Below are 16,911 nucleotides of genomic sequence, written 5' to 3' on the forward strand. Positions count from 1 at the left end.
GAACGACCACAGTGATGAAAGAAAGAAGGAAAGAAACCCAATTAAATGTTTTGTCATCATTTTTTTTTGTCTCTCTTTCTGTCTGGGCACCTCAGTCCTAAGCAGAATAAATGTGGTTGCTTTGACACATCTGTATGGTGACCATAGACCGTATAGTCTATGATGGTGACTCACTGTCCGAGGTGACACATTTCTACATTGAACTCGTCTCGTGGTCTTATATTGACAGGTCAAACCGGAAGCAGTGTGTATTTTTGACGTTTCTCTAACACAGGTCAGGAGCCCAGTCCGGAGGAGAGGATGTGGGTATGCTGACATCTGCAAGCCAGCGGTTTCACTGGAATACGGCCGCAGTCAGGGTGACAGACAACGGACGCAGCAACCCGACGAAACTCTGAGACATGTAACTTGTGAAGGAGGTAAACTCACCAGCTAACCACGTCTTTTCTTTTCCTCTTCCACCCCACAAAAAAAACATATACTTCTTTTTCTTCTTACCATTACGGTTGTCTGTTAACGTCAGATTTTTTTTGTAGACGATAATTTCTCAGTTAAATGTCTACGAAGTAAATCAAAAAGATGAACTTTAACGCTCACTATCAAACAGAGAAACAAACAAACAAACAAAACAATAAGCCGCGAACAAGTTAAGAAAGTTAAGATTTGTTGCTTTGCTTCCGCCTCGCGGCTGCGCTCATCTGCATATTTGGAGCGACTTCTATCGAGAGATCAGCCAAATCTTTCGCCCTCTCTGTCGGGACCGTGAGACAGTTAACGAGCCCAACATGCATTTAGTTTGGCAGACCTGCAGACCTGTTGCTGAGCTGTGCTGCTGGAGACAGTCGCTCTTCTCTCTGCAGCGTCTCCGTTTCCCACAAGACACCTTACTCCTCTTAAAACAAATGCAGAAGCTAAAAGCAAAGTTGGATCAGCTGATCAGTCAGGCCTTAGCGAGGAGGAGGAAAACTAAGAGAAGCACTTTGGTTATCCAGTTTGCTCAAGTGAAAAGAGAAAAAGGAAGTAGCATTTGTTTAAACTCTCTTTGACAACACAGGATTCATTTTTAATAAAGGGGAAAATGTCTGTCTTCACATATCAGACTGGCTTGTTTAAAACACTTTGTGCTCAGTAAGACCTGTTTGGCTGCTGATGGGGAAAGCCGGTTGCTTTGCTTTGTCAACTGCTGTTTGTGCAACCTGTTCCTCTGGTGCTTGGATGTGGATATGGCACCCTTCACAGCCATTTATCCTTCTCCCTTGACTGACTGACAAATAAATGAGCCGTGCAGTGTATGCATGAAATACTGTTCATTCCAGGCGAGCCAAGAAGAAGTGTGGGGGACTACAAGGTGTGGGATGTTGCAAACCTCTGTGCTGACCCCAAAAATCAAGCTTTAAATTAGTTCCCTCTGCACACAACATAAATTGCTGAGCAATGTTGCTCGTCGTGGGAATTTGTGCCAGAGATTTTAGCCAATGTAAATGTTAGTCTTTACATCCTCGTCAGGATTAAAACTTCATCTTTGCCTCCCCCCCTCCCCTTCTGCCCATTCCAATAAGCTTCCCAGTATGGCTATCAGATTCAGAGAGTGTAGAAGGTGTGATGGATGGCCAATAAAAGAGGGTTTTGTCTGCAGGCGTCTCCATTTTGAAACCTCAGGAGTCCAGAGTCCTCTGGCTGGAGCCCAGATCAGAATGAAAAGGCTGCACTGCCTCTTTGAAGGGCTCACAGGGAAAATTAGATTTTGTTTGACATCACATCATAGCTCTGTAGACTCTTGTGCGGCATTCTTACACATATTTTTTTATTTGATATTTCAGGTTTTTGTCTGAGTACAAATTGTTCCCAGATTTCTTTTTTCATTGAAATCATCACTGGATCTCAGTTTAGGAGGGCAGGGAGGAAGCTTGTCTGGCAGTGGCAGGCGCAACTGTAAATAGTAACCTGCTCTAATATTAATGCAACGCAATTATGTGATTACATTCAGTTCAGTGTCAACATGGCTAAGTGGTCTGTTTTTACCGCAACGCTTCTTTAAAGTTTGGCACGTTAAGCTTATCTGTCAGACGTGAATGTCTGCATTGCTGTCTTTGTGTGTCAGAAAACTTGAGCTAATCCACAGTTTGTTTTTTTTTTATGAGTGAAATGGAATTAATCCTTGTGCAAATATTTTTGGCAACCTTTAATTTGGGCTTAATAGAAAAGATTTCTTAAAAAAGGCACAGTGTTCTGCTGAATACCAATTTAAACAAAAGCCTTGATTAGAGCTGATGAAATCCTGCTTTTTATTCATGCACACGCTTGATGTAAAGAAGTTGTGCAAACCTGTTTGTTGGGTTGCGTTTCAGCCAACAAGAGGGCTGATTATAAGATGGGAAAATGACAGAAGCCGAACATAATGTGTGATTTCAGGTTGTTATTATAGCTTTTGCCAAAACCTGATTGTAAAAGGTAAAAATATATATATATGAAGTTTTTCCAAACAGGCCTAAAGCCATTCAGGTTTTGCTTTACAGTGCTGATGTACATGTGAGAATTAGGAGGCGTTTCAATGATATCCGGAGGGAAAATGCTTATTAAGTGTGAATGATTTGAATACAAACTCTGTATGGGAAAGTGGTGGAAAAGAAAATGCATCACAGCAGTGTTTTTCTGTCTTATCAAACGTCATTAGTCGAACAAACGGCACATCCCACCACAGTTTATCACGCTGTCAGTTTATTCAGCATGTTGCTGAATTCTGAGCCATAATTGAGCCTCATCCATCTGTGCAATTTGTATTTAATGAGCATCTTAATGCAGTCCTGAACACACAATTGCATTTTTATTTCTGTGTTTATTACCTCTGGTCTGGTCTAGTGGAGCAGCATCCTCGTGCATTAAGAGGCAGACACAGTCTTGTCTGGGTTTAAGTGACACAACAAACTGATTTGACACGTAAACGAGTTTTTACCAATTTGCTTAGTTAATAACAGTTGTAATTATTGACTCCTTTGATTGGATTTTTTGTTAGAGACCATCTGAATTTGGTTCTTCATCACTGCTCTCTGACATATGACTAATTATTTTTAATTCTGTTTGATTTTTAATCGGTTCTTTTGTTTGTTTCTTTTAGATGCCTGTGTCCCGTGGGGCACCCTGAAACTTGGCCCGACGCGGTGCCTCCGTGGCACTTCCCATCATGAGGGGGCGCTTTTCTCGAAAACTAGGCGTGCTAGCCAAGGCTGGCTTCCTGCTGTGGCTGCTGTGGCTGGGCTATCTTCTGATAGAGCGCTCCTCTTTCCCCTTCTCCTCCTCCTCCTCTGTGCAGGAAGACGACGAAGAGCACAATCACTTCGCAAGGCAGCTCTCTGTAGAGAAGAGCGGGATAGACGGCCAGTTGGCCAGGCCCCTCTATGTGAAAGCATCTCCAGACAACAGTGCTTTGGGGGAGTGGGGTCGGGCCACTCACCTTAACCTCAGCCCCGAAGAGAAGAAACAGGAGCACGAGTCTGTGGAGCGCTATGCTATCAATATCTATGTCAGTGACAAAATCTCCCTCCATCGACACATCCAGGACCACAGGATGCACGAGTGAGTTGGCCAATCAGTGCTTTCTTTTTCATTGCTTTATCCGAGTTTCACACAAATGCATGACCTCAGATGTAGCCTGAAGCAGATGTTTTGCCAAAAACTTGACTACTAAATGGAGATTAAGCTGAAGTCTTCAATGGAGCAGGTCTTCGTCTGACAGAAACAAGGACCGAAGCTCTTGGGATGCGTCGCATGATTTATTAAAGCTGATGAAAGCAGCTCTCTGCCTGAATAGATTCATTCCATCCACAGCTATTCTCAGCTCAGCCCCTGTGATAAAACACTGTGTGATGTCTTTTATTAGTAGTTTCCTCTTCCGCTTTTCACTTATCCTTTCCTGGCTCCTGTTCTAACGAAGCCCAGATGTAGATGTAGAAGGGCCGTCACTGCATCGAATGGAGACCATCTTTTATTTGTCCTGAAGTGCACCGGTAAATAACAGATGTGTTAGGGGTGGATTTGTTCTCACATGGAAGTTTAACTTCCCCACGTTTCAACACTGATAACCTCCCGTAGGTGAAACAGTGATAAATGGAAGTGACTGTACAGCAAACTGCAGAGATATTTTGAGCTCCCTGTCAGCGTTAGGAAACTGTGTGGAGGGTTGAAAGTCACACCCTGAGTTTATTCCAAGACGGTGTTGAAACAGGAGATATCCTTATCAGGTCCCACTGTGATAGCATTACATGACTATCACAGTGACTCTGCTTTGTGGAAAACAAACACAATATAACAGTGAACGGCTTCTGCTTTTAAATACACTGGCTATCTGACAGGCTATGACAGTGGTGCCTGTCGCCAAATGGGTAGTTGTTAACGTCAAAAAATTGGCTAAAAGTCAATCTGTAGAAGTGACACTATCATTAGAGTCTAAGTAATGTAAATGACAGAAGACGGCAGATCCCTTGGCTTTATTTGTGAGAAACAATCTTGTCAAATTTAGTGGATTACACGATGACTTTTACCACAACTGAATACCTGTAGTGTGAATGATTGTCAGAGATCATGGGTTAATATTACACAAAGCCAGATATTGGTGAATGAATATTAAATTCCCTTTCCTGTCAGCAGGGTGTTTGAGGCAGGTTTAAGTTTCTGTTTGACTTCGAGCCTGTTAATGCTTTGAGAAAATGCATTTAGTTAATTTGATGTGTGTATATGTTGTTACTACCTGATGTGAACAGTGATAAACCCGTTGCTGTGCACTTCCTTCTCCCCCTTCCTTAGCCTACATAGACATTGGCTGATGTGCATCCCCACAATGCATCAGGTCTCCAGAACTGATAATAACTTCCTTTAGATGATTTTCATGGAACTTTGTTATAAACATGAGGAATTAATGCTATTTGGAATTAAATTCAGTTGTTAGCAGCTGTAATGTTCTCTGAAAGTAGCCACTGGTTTGGGTCTTGTTTCTAAAGCAGTGCCAACTTTAAAATTCACAATGGTGCATAGAAAGACGTTAAACTGACCAGTGGTGTGATGAATTTACCTCAAAAGGCCAATGTCATTGCTGGGAGTGGTGTCGAACGAACTCAACTTGATCATATGCCAATGTCATATGTCATAGACATAAGAAAACCTGGTGTGTTTGCTCATTTACTTTGTTTATAACAATGTAAGCACAATGTCACTAAATTTACAAGTAGAAGATAAATATTACTTCATTTGAGACCAAAGTGCAGATAATGTGCTACCACAAGTTTATCCACTCATATATGGGGAACCCGAGTGGATTTTGTGATGAAGTTGGTTAAGTTTCTCCATTTTTAAGTTTAAAATCTGACTTAATTTGACAGAATTTCCAAATTTCCCATTCAAATTAAATTTACTATCGATCTGTATTTCGGTTAATTTGTGTTGATTTAATCAGCCAAACATACATCACTGTCTTGTCTTTGCTCAAATTACTGTTCGCTGCATTATTAACTGATACCAGCGATGACTAACTAGCTGTCCTACATGGTCCTACATGGTGAACTTGCTACCAAACATAACTGTTTTGGTCAATTAGTAAGATTTGCCAGGCTTCCACTTCTTGTTTTGATTCACATTGTAAATAAGGAAATGGGAACTGACATGGCAATAACAATAATAATAAAATATTAATTCCACTGAATCATGAATAAATGTATGTGCTCACCTGAGATGATATTTGCTTGTTTTCAAGAGGACTTGACACAGCTGTGTGCTATGTAAATCTAATCCAACAGTATTTTAAAAGAGACAAAAAAGGCTAAATTTGCCAGACTCTGATAACAGAATGATGTCTTCTTAGATGTGATGTGATATTTCAAGAAATTGGTTGCCCACTGCATTGTTTCATTCTTTCCTTAACAGGGCTTTCTTTTGGCTAGGAAATCTACTTTTTCACCCTGTGGCAAAGCTCTTAACAGCAGCAAATGACAATGTTTTCATTCATTTTTTGCAGCGTTTTAAAAGATCACTCCACATGTGCTGTGCTTGTGAATGATACTCTTGCCATTGGTTGACTTTTAAGCATGATGACCATCAGCAATAGAGACTTCTAGTATATATGATTATTTATGTTTATTCAGCTAATTGCCTTCAGCAATAGGATTACAACTGCCTTTCATTCCATTGATCTGGTTTGTTAAAACTAGTGAACAATTGATAGTTCCTAAGTGTCTAATTGGATTAGTGAGTACTTGACTATTTAGCTTCCTTGTTTAAATCTTTGCCTGTGCTGCGACTCCTATACCATAATATACTATCAGAAAAAACCCCAAACACATTTTTTTTTCTAATTTCCTGACATTTATAATTAAAACCTTCATTTTTTTCTATTTTCATTCTATTTTGTGGCCTCTGTTTGGGCTCTTTTATCCCTGTTTGCGCTCATTTTTGTGGCCTTTCTCAGAGCATTGCTGTGGTATGTTGCTCATTGGTGTGATAGCCTCCCACCCCCATCCATATTTCCGCAGCACTTTATTGTTGTAATGATTGCCATCTGGATCGAGACCAGGCATCCCTGCCTGCCACACGAGCAGCTCCATCCTCTACAACCATTTGAAGACATATGCTCGCGCTTGAACGAGTTAATTTACATCTTTGGAGTTTTTTTTGTAAATATGTACTGAACATGTATACTAATGCCTATGTCAACTTTGCCTCTTCCTCCACCCACGTAAACACACATGCATACCTCAGATGCCGGAATAAGAAGTTCGACTACCGACGTTTACCTACTACATCTGTGATCATAGCTTTCTACAACGAGGCCTGGTCCACACTGTTGAGGACTATTCACAGTGTGCTGGAGACCACGCCTGCCATCCTGTTGAAAGAGATCATCCTAATTGATGACTACAGTGACCGAGGTTTCAAACACACACACACACACACACACTCACACAAACACAAAAACATGGCATATTTTATGTCTTTAAAAGTAAATGATGCTGTTCAGAGCCGGGGAAACAAAATAAATAAACTATAAAGAATCAGTTAATAAAAACTGCTATATTTTAAGTTGCTGTCTACTGAGTAAATACAGTCAATAATTTCCAAAAGTAATCAGAAAAACATTTTGTGACATAAGTCAGGACACAGGTCTTAAGTGAGAATGAGGAGAAAACACAGCGGCTCTGAAAATGTTGATATTTCAGTCTTCTGCAGTCAGTGTAAGAAAGGAGCAGCCCTTTTGTGGGTCTTCGCTCCAGTCCCTGCTTGCCTCATTCTTAGGTTTCACGCTTGTGCAAATATGGGGTTTGTGTTTGATGGCAGTTTCTTATTTCCAACCCGTTTCATGAGGAGAAGACAAAAGAAGGGCTAGAACTGACTTTGTTCTTGAGTCAGCATGTGTGTGCTCCGGTTTGGATTTTTCAGCACGAGCATTCCTGACCTCTGGAATAACCATGTGTGACAAAATAGTCTCAACTAAGAATGAGCTCACTGGCTCTCAGAAAGCTCTCAACCACATCAGACAGTTTTCATCAGTGGAATGTGTGCCTTCAGCAGACTTGTGCTAATTCTGAGAATGATACTAGCTCTCAGAAACTGGATATACTGTAGGAGTGACCTGCGTGTTGTAATGGAATTAGTATAAAGACCAAACCAGTCTAGTCTGTGCGTATTAGAGACATTACACTAGCTGCTATTACATCATTTCCTCTCCTCTAACCACTGTTAGCAAATGGAATGCTAGACACGCCACTCCCGAACCAGAAAGGTTACTGCAAACAGACTGAAAACACTGACAGTTCAGCAGGGACGAGCATCCTTTGACCTCAACCTTTAAAAGTTTCCAGACCTCCAGTAATAAACTGTGGGTGCTAATATGTCCAAAACCATTGATCTGCACAGAGAAGGTGGTCCGGAATCAGTGCTGATGGATGTAACTTAAAGTCTTCTTGGCTTGCAAACAGATGATTGGTTTTACAACAAACAGAGAGTTTTACAAGTAATAAGTTTAAATCATCAGTCTGTCTTTTTTTTTTTTTTTCCTAACACATTACTACTTACAGTTGTGCTCATATGTATTCATACCCTTTCATTAAAGAAAAGGCTGAATTTACAACAGTCACTCAAATAACTGGAGATGTAAAAAGAAACAATAACTAAAAATTAAAATGATAAATTTAGTAATATAAGACACTGTTTTTTTATTTAACTGAGTTGAAGAAAGAAAACAAACAAATTGGTTCTGGACAAATTAGAGCTCTTTTCTGTTGAACAGTCGGACAAAATATCTGTCAACAGGTGCAGAAGTCTGACTGGGAGGAACAGAAAACACCTGACTGTAGCGGAAACATTAAAGGATTGTTCAACAAAATATTAGTTTATGAGTGATATGTATGATATGAGTAATATGTAATAAATGATCTTATTTGTTTACTTTTTAAAAAGAAATATTTTTACTGAACCAGAATTAGAAAATAATGTAATGATTTTCATAAAATTTTTATTTATTATTACTTTAGTCAGTTTTAGCTTATTTTACAGGCAGCTGTTTTTTTTCCCTTCTTTATTGAATAAATATGAGCACAACTGTAATAGTGAACAAACATTCAACTTGAAGTTGCAATAAAATGAATTAAGATATGAATAATAAAACAGACTATGTTGGTTTTTTTTTTTCTAAATCCCTTCATAATAACTTTTTAAGGAAGTGGATTAAAGGTGTTTTGTCCGTCTGTGTGTGTTTGTGTATACTAGGCTACCTGAAATCCCAGCTAGCTGAATACATCAGTAACCTGCAACGCGTGCGGCTCATTCGCACAAACAAAAGGGAAGGGCTGGTACGGGCACGTCTCATTGGTGCCACCTATGCAACGGGTGACGTGCTGACATTCCTGGATTGCCACTGTGAGTGTGTCCCTGGCTGGATTGAGCCGCTGTTGGAAAGGTGAGTAAGTCTGACAATGAACTGGAGTAAAAAGCTTCAAGAGGTCCTTAAACTAACAAGTTTCTTTGCCCCCTTTGACCTTTTTTTTCTGCTTTGTGTTCAGAATTGGTGAGAATGCTAGCACCATAGTGTGCCCTGTGATCGACACCATTGACTGGAACACCTTTGAGTTTTACATGCAAACAGATGAACCCATGATTGGAGGATTTGACTGGAGGCTGACCTTTCAGTGGCACTCTGTCCCTGAAGTGGAACGCAGGAGGCGCAAGTCTCGCATTGACCCCATCAGGTACGAGTATGATCCTCCTCAAAGGCTGATTGCATGAGAGATCCCTTTATCAGATTGGCACATACCAACATGGAGATCTGCTTTCAATACTTTAATACACCAATAATGCCGCTGCTAATTTGTCATATTACCAAATATTATTACATAATTTATTACACTCGGTCACTGGGTGACTTATCTTCATTACACTTTCTTTCCTGTTTTCTCAACGTTCCTATAATGATATCCAGTTCTTATTCCTGTGTCCCTACAGGTCTCCTACTATGGCAGGCGGATTATTTGCTGTGAGCAAAGCCTACTTTGAATATCTTGGCACATATGACATGGGCATGGAGGTGTGGGGAGGAGAAAACCTGGAGCTCTCATTCAGGGTCAGTTCAGTTCAGTGAGGATCACAGAGTAAAGCCTCTGTTTATCTCCCACTGTGCTACTTACCAAGCTACGACTAAAGCACAGCTTTTAAAAATATTGGGAAATAGTGACTAATCTGACTCTTGTATGTTGCCAAATCCGCTGTACCCTGACAGCGCATCCATTCACTCAGCTTGCCTGTCACTGTGATAAAGAGCAGACTGTGTGATCAGTGAATTACAATTTATTGGCATGTCATTACCAGATTAAATATGCATTCACAGTGTAAGCCCCCACTTCATAGTTCTGAAGGGACCAGTCAGTGTGTAGTGTTAGAGACACACATGTAAGTGTCAGATCACAGTCAAGCATGGCATCTAAACCGATATTAACTAATACCTTGTAATCTTGGGGTTGCTTCTAACTTGTTTGCGTCAATAAAACTGGCAGATTTCCGACTGTTTGTGGCATTGTGAATTGGCAACATGAATGGATGGGGACTTTTTGCTTTACATCTAACTGGTTTTCAGGTTCGCTTTGCAGCGCTAAAACATGTTGCTGCACTATGAAGTTGACTGTTGACCGACGATGGAAAACACTGTCTGGTATTTTTTTCTTTGTAATTAGAACTTAAAAAGTGAGACAACATGCTGCTGTATTTTTGTGTAAAACCAAACGAAAACCATCACCAAGGTTATTACTTTTAAAAGTTTTCTTACCCAGTTGTTCTTTAATTGGGAAAGTATGTATGTCACATAATCCAAGGCAGGGTCATAAGGGGGTGGAGCCTATCCCAGCGGCTACAAGGCAAAAGGTGGGGTACAGCCTGAACAAGTTACCAGTCCATTACAAGGCCGACACAGAAACACAAACAGCCATTCATGTTCACACATGCAGCAAAGAGTCTCTCCTCACAAAAGCTGAGGCTTGAACTGGGAACTGTCTTATTGTGAGGAAACAGCTTTAACCGCCATGCCACTTTGCAGTGACCTGTCCAGGGTGTACCCTGCCTCTCACCCAATACCTGCTGTAAAATGTTTTTTTTTAATTTTTTTTATCTACAATAAGTAGGACTTAGACAAATAAATAAATGTTCATGACAGATTACAGAAAGTAGTCCCTTTGACTAAATAAAAATGATAGACCATAAATAGAAACAAGAAGGGACCTGGTAACCTGCTTGTTAAGGACAATGCACTCAGTATCGAACTGCAGAGGCAAGAATCCTCTGCAGAACATAGATGCTTTATTTCTCAGATCATGTCAACAATTTGGTTTCTTTAAAATATGCAAAAACAAATAGCAATAAGAATAATCATTCATTTTCTGAACCACTTAATCCAATTCAGGGTCATGGGGAAGCTGGAGCCTATCCCTGCTGGCTTTGGGCGACAGGCAGGGTACACCCTGGACAGCTTGACAGTCCATCGCAGGGCCACACAGAGAGACAAACAACCACTCACGCTCACACTCATTCCTATGGGCAATTTAGAGTAATCAATTAACCTATCATGCATGTCTTTGGATGGTGGGAGGAAGCCAGAGTACCTGGAGAGAACCCACACATGCATGGGGAGAACATGCATACTCCACACAGAAAGGCCACTGACCAAACCCCTCCCCAGCCAAGGATTGAACCAGTGACCCTCTTGCTGTGAGGCCACAGTGCTAACCACTGCGCCACCGTGCAGCCAGAAATAAGAATAAACAGCAGAAAAAAACCACAACTTACTTCCTAACGATTTACGACACAACCCCATCTGTCAAATATGGACTTCCGTTATGACTGACGTAGATGGTTCCCAATTAATTTAATTCAAGCAGCCATTGGCTAAAATATTTTCAATATATATCAAATATTATCAAATGTAAATAATATATATAACCCTAAATCCTGAACCAATGGCTTATGTTAAATTATTGATCCTCATTCAAATGTTATTGTTGTGTAAACAGATGCTTTCTGGTAGAATCCTTGAGAACCAATCAGCTTGGTGTTCAGAGTCCACAGCTGTGATTTGTTGTATCAAACTACAGAGGAAAAAAAAGAACTTTCTTCATGATTGGCCAAGAGTAGTTTTATTTACAAAGCAAAAGTTATCATCACGTCTTCAGCTCGGCAGCCTTTACAAGACAATCGTTTCCATCTAATTCAGCAGGAAATTTCACGCTGCAGCATCGTGTTTTTTTTCACTGCAAAACAGAACTAAAACACCAGATATATACCAGACTATTGAGAACTTCATGATGTATAGCAAAAAGTCCCAATAAGTGTCTTTTTTTTGTGTTTTCATCTACAAAACATATACACACAACTTTTACCCTACCACTGACATGTTTTTACACAGTTGTTGACAGATTAAATATGTTCATCAAACAGCAGCCCATCATTCTCTATTATTTCTAAAGTGTGCATATCATCCCTCATGTTTCCTAGGTTGCCTATGCATTTTTGAATTCTATAAATTTAATCAAGTTGAAGGGCACACTTGCTGTGGTGACATATGTTTATATAAGATCTACCACTGAAAACGCTCCAGATTTATGAAGACCCTTTGTCTGTATCCCTGCTGATTACTTGTTAATGTGCACACTGTTTATGAGTGTCGCAGCCTCCACTGAGAGGACAGCAACATTATTTAACCTTGTTGTATCCAAAGTGTAAATGCATTGTATGAACAGATTACTCACTCTTGTTTTGGGGTGCAATACACCAGTAAGAAAAAAAAAAAAAAGAGATTGTTTTTTGTGGTGATGTTGTGTGTGTGGCATCCACAGGTATGGCAGTGTGGAGGCAGTCTAGAGATCCATCCCTGCTCACATGTGGGCCATGTTTTCCCAAAAAAGGCTCCTTATGCACGGCCCAACTTCCTCCAGAATACGGTTCGAGCTGCAGAAGTTTGGATGGACTCTTACAAGCAACACTTCTACAACAGGAACCCTCCTGCCAGAAAGGTATGACGCTTGCAAAGCCTTTTTTTTCCCAGCGTGTTTAGCTACACATATTATTGTGCTGTTGATGTTTCCTGCGTTATATTCGTCCAGTCGATTGGTTGCTTGTTATTCCGTCGGCAGTGCTAAGCCAAAGCCATGAAGTGACGATCAGTTAAACCTTGCAGTCACAGTTAATGTGATATTGAGAGCAAGTTTAACCTTGACGTTAGATTAGGATGTTTCATATGATATAATTCACCTGTCTGGATGTCAACACATGATCTCACACTGTCTGCCTCACTGGGTCAGGCCTAAGTATATGTGTGTCTGAGAGGGCATGTGCGGGTCTGTGTGATGTCTGTGTGTGCTGTCCCTCTCGGGTCTCAGCGTTGGGTGCCATAAAAAATTCATGTATCTCGGTTACACCTATCAGAAAAATTACATAATTAATGACAAGGATCTTTGATCAAACAATAAATTACCCGGTTCAGGGAGATTTAACACAGCACTGCCAGATCTGCTCTGCGGTTCCAAAGCTGCTGTTTTCAGATGCTTATACTGTGATGTTGGGGAAGAAAACTGGACTTTTATGGTGCTATAATGTAGACATAAACACAAGGACAAATACTTCACATTACTTTCAGGTGGATTTAAGAGAGTTTTTTCCCATTAGAATACAATTAAAGCTCACTTTCCTGTTTTTGGTGTTTGTTTTATTTGTAGTTTCCTGCACTAGACCGGTGACCTCTCCAGGGTGCACCCTTCCCCTCGCCCGCTAATTGCTGGGATAGGCTTCAGTCCCCCACAACCCTGACTATGACTTAGCTATTTAAAAAATGAATGGGTAATTAGTTATTACGTTACTTTTTGTTCCAGCAGTATGGTGATCTTGACACACTTGTTTAGGAACTAGTTTGTAACCGAAATAGCTCGTGCATATCAGTGACTTTTGTTCATTCGTCTCTCAGACAATGCAGAAGATGAAGGTGTGTGAGTATGCGGAACCCTTAAATGGTTTTTTTTAGGTGTGGTCCCACACCTTAGTGCACACTTGCTGGTTTGTTTATATTTTATATGGCGTGACGAAGCCATCCGGGATGTTAATGTTTGCATCAATGATGAGACTGTTTGTCTTTTAGGAGTAGTAATAAAAAAGGCCATTAATCCATTCGACCATTCTCTCCATCACCGGTGGAAGCGTAAAATATGTGCTTATTCTAAACAACCCAGACATTTTAACTACTTGTAAGTGTCACCAGAGCATCTTAATATCTTTCCATGATCTTCTAAACATTTTCACACACATTTTGCTGCTTGGCTGGAGGCATTGTTTCAGCTGTTAGAGGCCTTTAAAGAACGCATCCTGCCACCAGCATAATGGGAACAAAAATTTGGGTCATCATATCAGGTGACTTTCTTTCATTTCTCCTTGGCTTATTTCTTATATTAAAATGTCCATCGTGAATAGTTTTCATGTTTCACAGGGTTCAGCGTGTGCACACCAGCCAGCATTAATGTTTCCTGCAACTTAAACTGCAGTAGCTGGTATTCATGGGCTGATATAACTTTGTGGAGACAAAAGTGATCCTGATCCCTTCTCCTGGGATGAAGTCAAATTAGTCTTGCTCAACATTTTAATTTAAACTATGTAACCAGATCATTTTCATTTACTTTGGAATCATTTCAGCTCCAGAAGCTAAACTAATCCATTAGAAAGCTTTATGTTCTGCTCTTTGGTTCAGTCAAACACATTCATTTTGTTTGATTATCCATTTTTTTCTGCCTCCTCTACTTTACCTGCAACAATGGCGAAGCTGTCTCGTCTATGCTAAACCTTTAATAGGTCTTTGCAATGAGATAATCAGTGTTTTCCACTCCGCTTGTCAGTAGCTTTAACACCCATGTGCTTTCCAGGAGACGTATGGGGACATCTCAGAGCGGCTGCTGCTGAGGCAGAAGCTGAAGTGCAACAGCTTCGACTGGTATCTGAAGAACATCTACCCTGACCTGCATGTGCCCGAGGACAGGGAAGGCTGGCATGGAGCTGTGAGTGTCAACTTATCTGATATCATCATTTTTTCCTGTTTGTTTTTTAAGCTTGACGTTGATGTGATCAGAGTTCGCTTGGCTCAGTACTGCATCCTAGAATACATACATTTCCCGTTACTATTGTGTGTGAGGAGAAAATAATACTCCCAAAGGATTGATGGCATTATCTAAAATCTCTTGTGGTCTATTTTTAAAAGTGTTGGAAACTTGTTGGCAGTAAAGGCAAACAATAAATGTAGCCGTGTACTGCTCTGTGTGAGGCAAAGATCAAAAGTAAGATTGAAGATTCCATGCTTGAGTCGATGCCTTTTAACGCTTCTGTAATGATACAATGTGTTGTTCTCTTACTAGGTGAGAAACTCAGGGATCCAGTCTGAGTGTCTTGATTATAACGCTCCAGATCACAATCCCACTGGCGCCCACCTTTCTCTGTTTGGCTGCCATGGCCAGGGAGGCAATCAGGTACGTAAAGCATTTTGCTTCATGTATTTTACTCCTCTCCATCTCTGTCATGCTCTTGGCCCAATGGGAAATTGGGATTTTGTCCTTAAATCCAAATAAAAAAAAGAATAAAGAAAAACATCCTTTGCAATCACAGACAATTTTAATGTGATTTCCTGTAAACTCTGCTTATTATTTGTCTGCAAGAACATCTATTTATTATCAGTCACACAAGAAGCAGAAGTCTGCAGAGCTTCAACCTGCGTGATATGTCTGCTTGTTCCGCTGCATCAGGTGTCCGCTGGTCACAAAAAAAGCTCCATGTGTTTCTGAAAATCAATGTTTGAATAGCTCCCCTGTGAAACAAAAACCCGTAGGCCCTTTACTACCCTGCTACCCCCCCTCTGCCCTGCCCCACATAAAAACCACCTTCCATTTAAAAGATACATGAGCCTTGCAGGCAGAATGCGTGTCACAGCCTGGGTAAATAAGTCTGAAGCCACAGACAGCGGTCATGAGTGAGTCTTTTATCGGAAATGACCATTGCAGGCCTCGATGCGCCTGAAAGATGCATGAGATGTGAAGAGGAGGACGGGAAAGTATGAAGATTGATTACCTGACCCTCGTTTAACAGGTAGCCCGGGGAGCGTTTCAGCTTTTGTCCCTCTATGCCAGTTTGTTGAAATTACACCCGAGTGGAAGAGTTGGGTTTGTCTTCACGTCTGCTTGATTGAGAGGGCCAAGCCCTTGTCTTCACTGATGAGCTCCCTTGTCACACAACACACACAGACACACCGTCCAATGCTGGCTTAACCAGGACATGATCCCTCAGCAGAGGAATAGAAAAACACACCTCGCGTCACCCTAGAAGAAAGAAATGTAAAACCTCAATTATTCATTTCTTGCTGTTGTTTTATCTCTCCTATTGGGCTGATTTTTACACAAAATACCCAAGAAGAAGAATTTTAAATATCTATATGTATATATAAGTAGAGAAAAAACAGCTGCATAACTTGGTCTGTCTTCTGCTCCAGTACTTTGAGTACACTTCTCAGAAGGAGATCCGCTTCAACTCGGTGACAGAGCTGTGTGCCGAAGTCCTGGAAGGCCAGACCTCCATCGGGATGAGGCACTGCCCTCGTGACAAAGAACTCAAGCCTCCCAGCATCATCTGGGAGTTCAGAGAGGTGAGAGACTCATTTCAGCACAAGCAGTCTCTCATTCTCTCTCCCTCGCTCGCTCTCACACACATTTATACAGACGTTATTCCGCAGAGTGGCTTTTTCCTCAAAATCTAATCTGGAATTTTCCTTGTAATCCCATCAGGATGGTACCATCTATCATCCTCACTCAGACATGTGCGTGACAGCCTACCGCACAGCCGAGGGTCGCACAGACACGCAGATGAGGCGCTGCAACCCGGACGACAGAAACCAGCTGTGGAAGTTTGAGTGGTAGAAAAGTGGAACTGTGGCAGGAAGATTTAAGTGACCTTCTGTGACTCTCTTGTAGTTACAACAGTGGATGTTTTTCACCGCTGTACCTTATTTCCTCCCATCCCAAGTCTGCAGTAAATTTGAATTGGGATTGAAGCCAGTGATTTGCCCCATACGAGGCTTTTATACCCATGTGAATAAGTCCAGATTGCAGTGGGTGACAATAGCAAGATAAGGTTTGACTGGTGCTTTTCAGAAAACCAGCTGTTGCTTTTATCCAAGTGCCTCTGAAGCTGAAATGAAGCACATGGCAAACCTGAATCAAAAGCAGTGTTTATGATTAAATTGTCCTCCAACACAACGAAGTGCCTTGAACAAGATCACAGCTTGTTTGAAGACCAACTGCAGAATCATGTTGCACCACAGAATGTTACCTTCATGTGCAATTAATATGAGTTATTATTATTATT

General features: G+C 40.9%; 1 protein-coding gene across 1 annotated transcript; it reads left to right on the forward strand.

Moving 5' to 3' along the window:
- Positions 1-291: 291 nt before the first annotated feature.
- Positions 292-16,463, forward strand: poc1bl (POC1 centriolar protein homolog B (Chlamydomonas), like; the record flags this gene model as incomplete). The annotated part of the gene is made up of 11 exons (XM_079259059.1): positions 292-419; positions 3,116-3,573; positions 6,745-6,914; positions 8,752-8,941; positions 9,045-9,230; positions 9,484-9,601; positions 12,360-12,536; positions 14,430-14,561; positions 14,916-15,026; positions 16,040-16,192; positions 16,332-16,463. Exons 2-11 carry the CDS (start codon positions 3,182-3,184, stop codon positions 16,461-16,463), a joined length of 1,761 nt encoding a protein of 586 aa, XP_079115185.1. The 5' UTR covers positions 292-419; positions 3,116-3,181.
- Between the last annotated feature and the right edge of the window lie 448 nt (positions 16,464-16,911).

This window comes from Telmatherina bonti (genome assembly GCF_933228915.1).
Source record: "Telmatherina bonti genome assembly, chromosome: 19".
Taxonomy (NCBI): Eukaryota; Metazoa; Chordata; class Actinopteri; order Atheriniformes; family Telmatherinidae; genus Telmatherina; species Telmatherina bonti.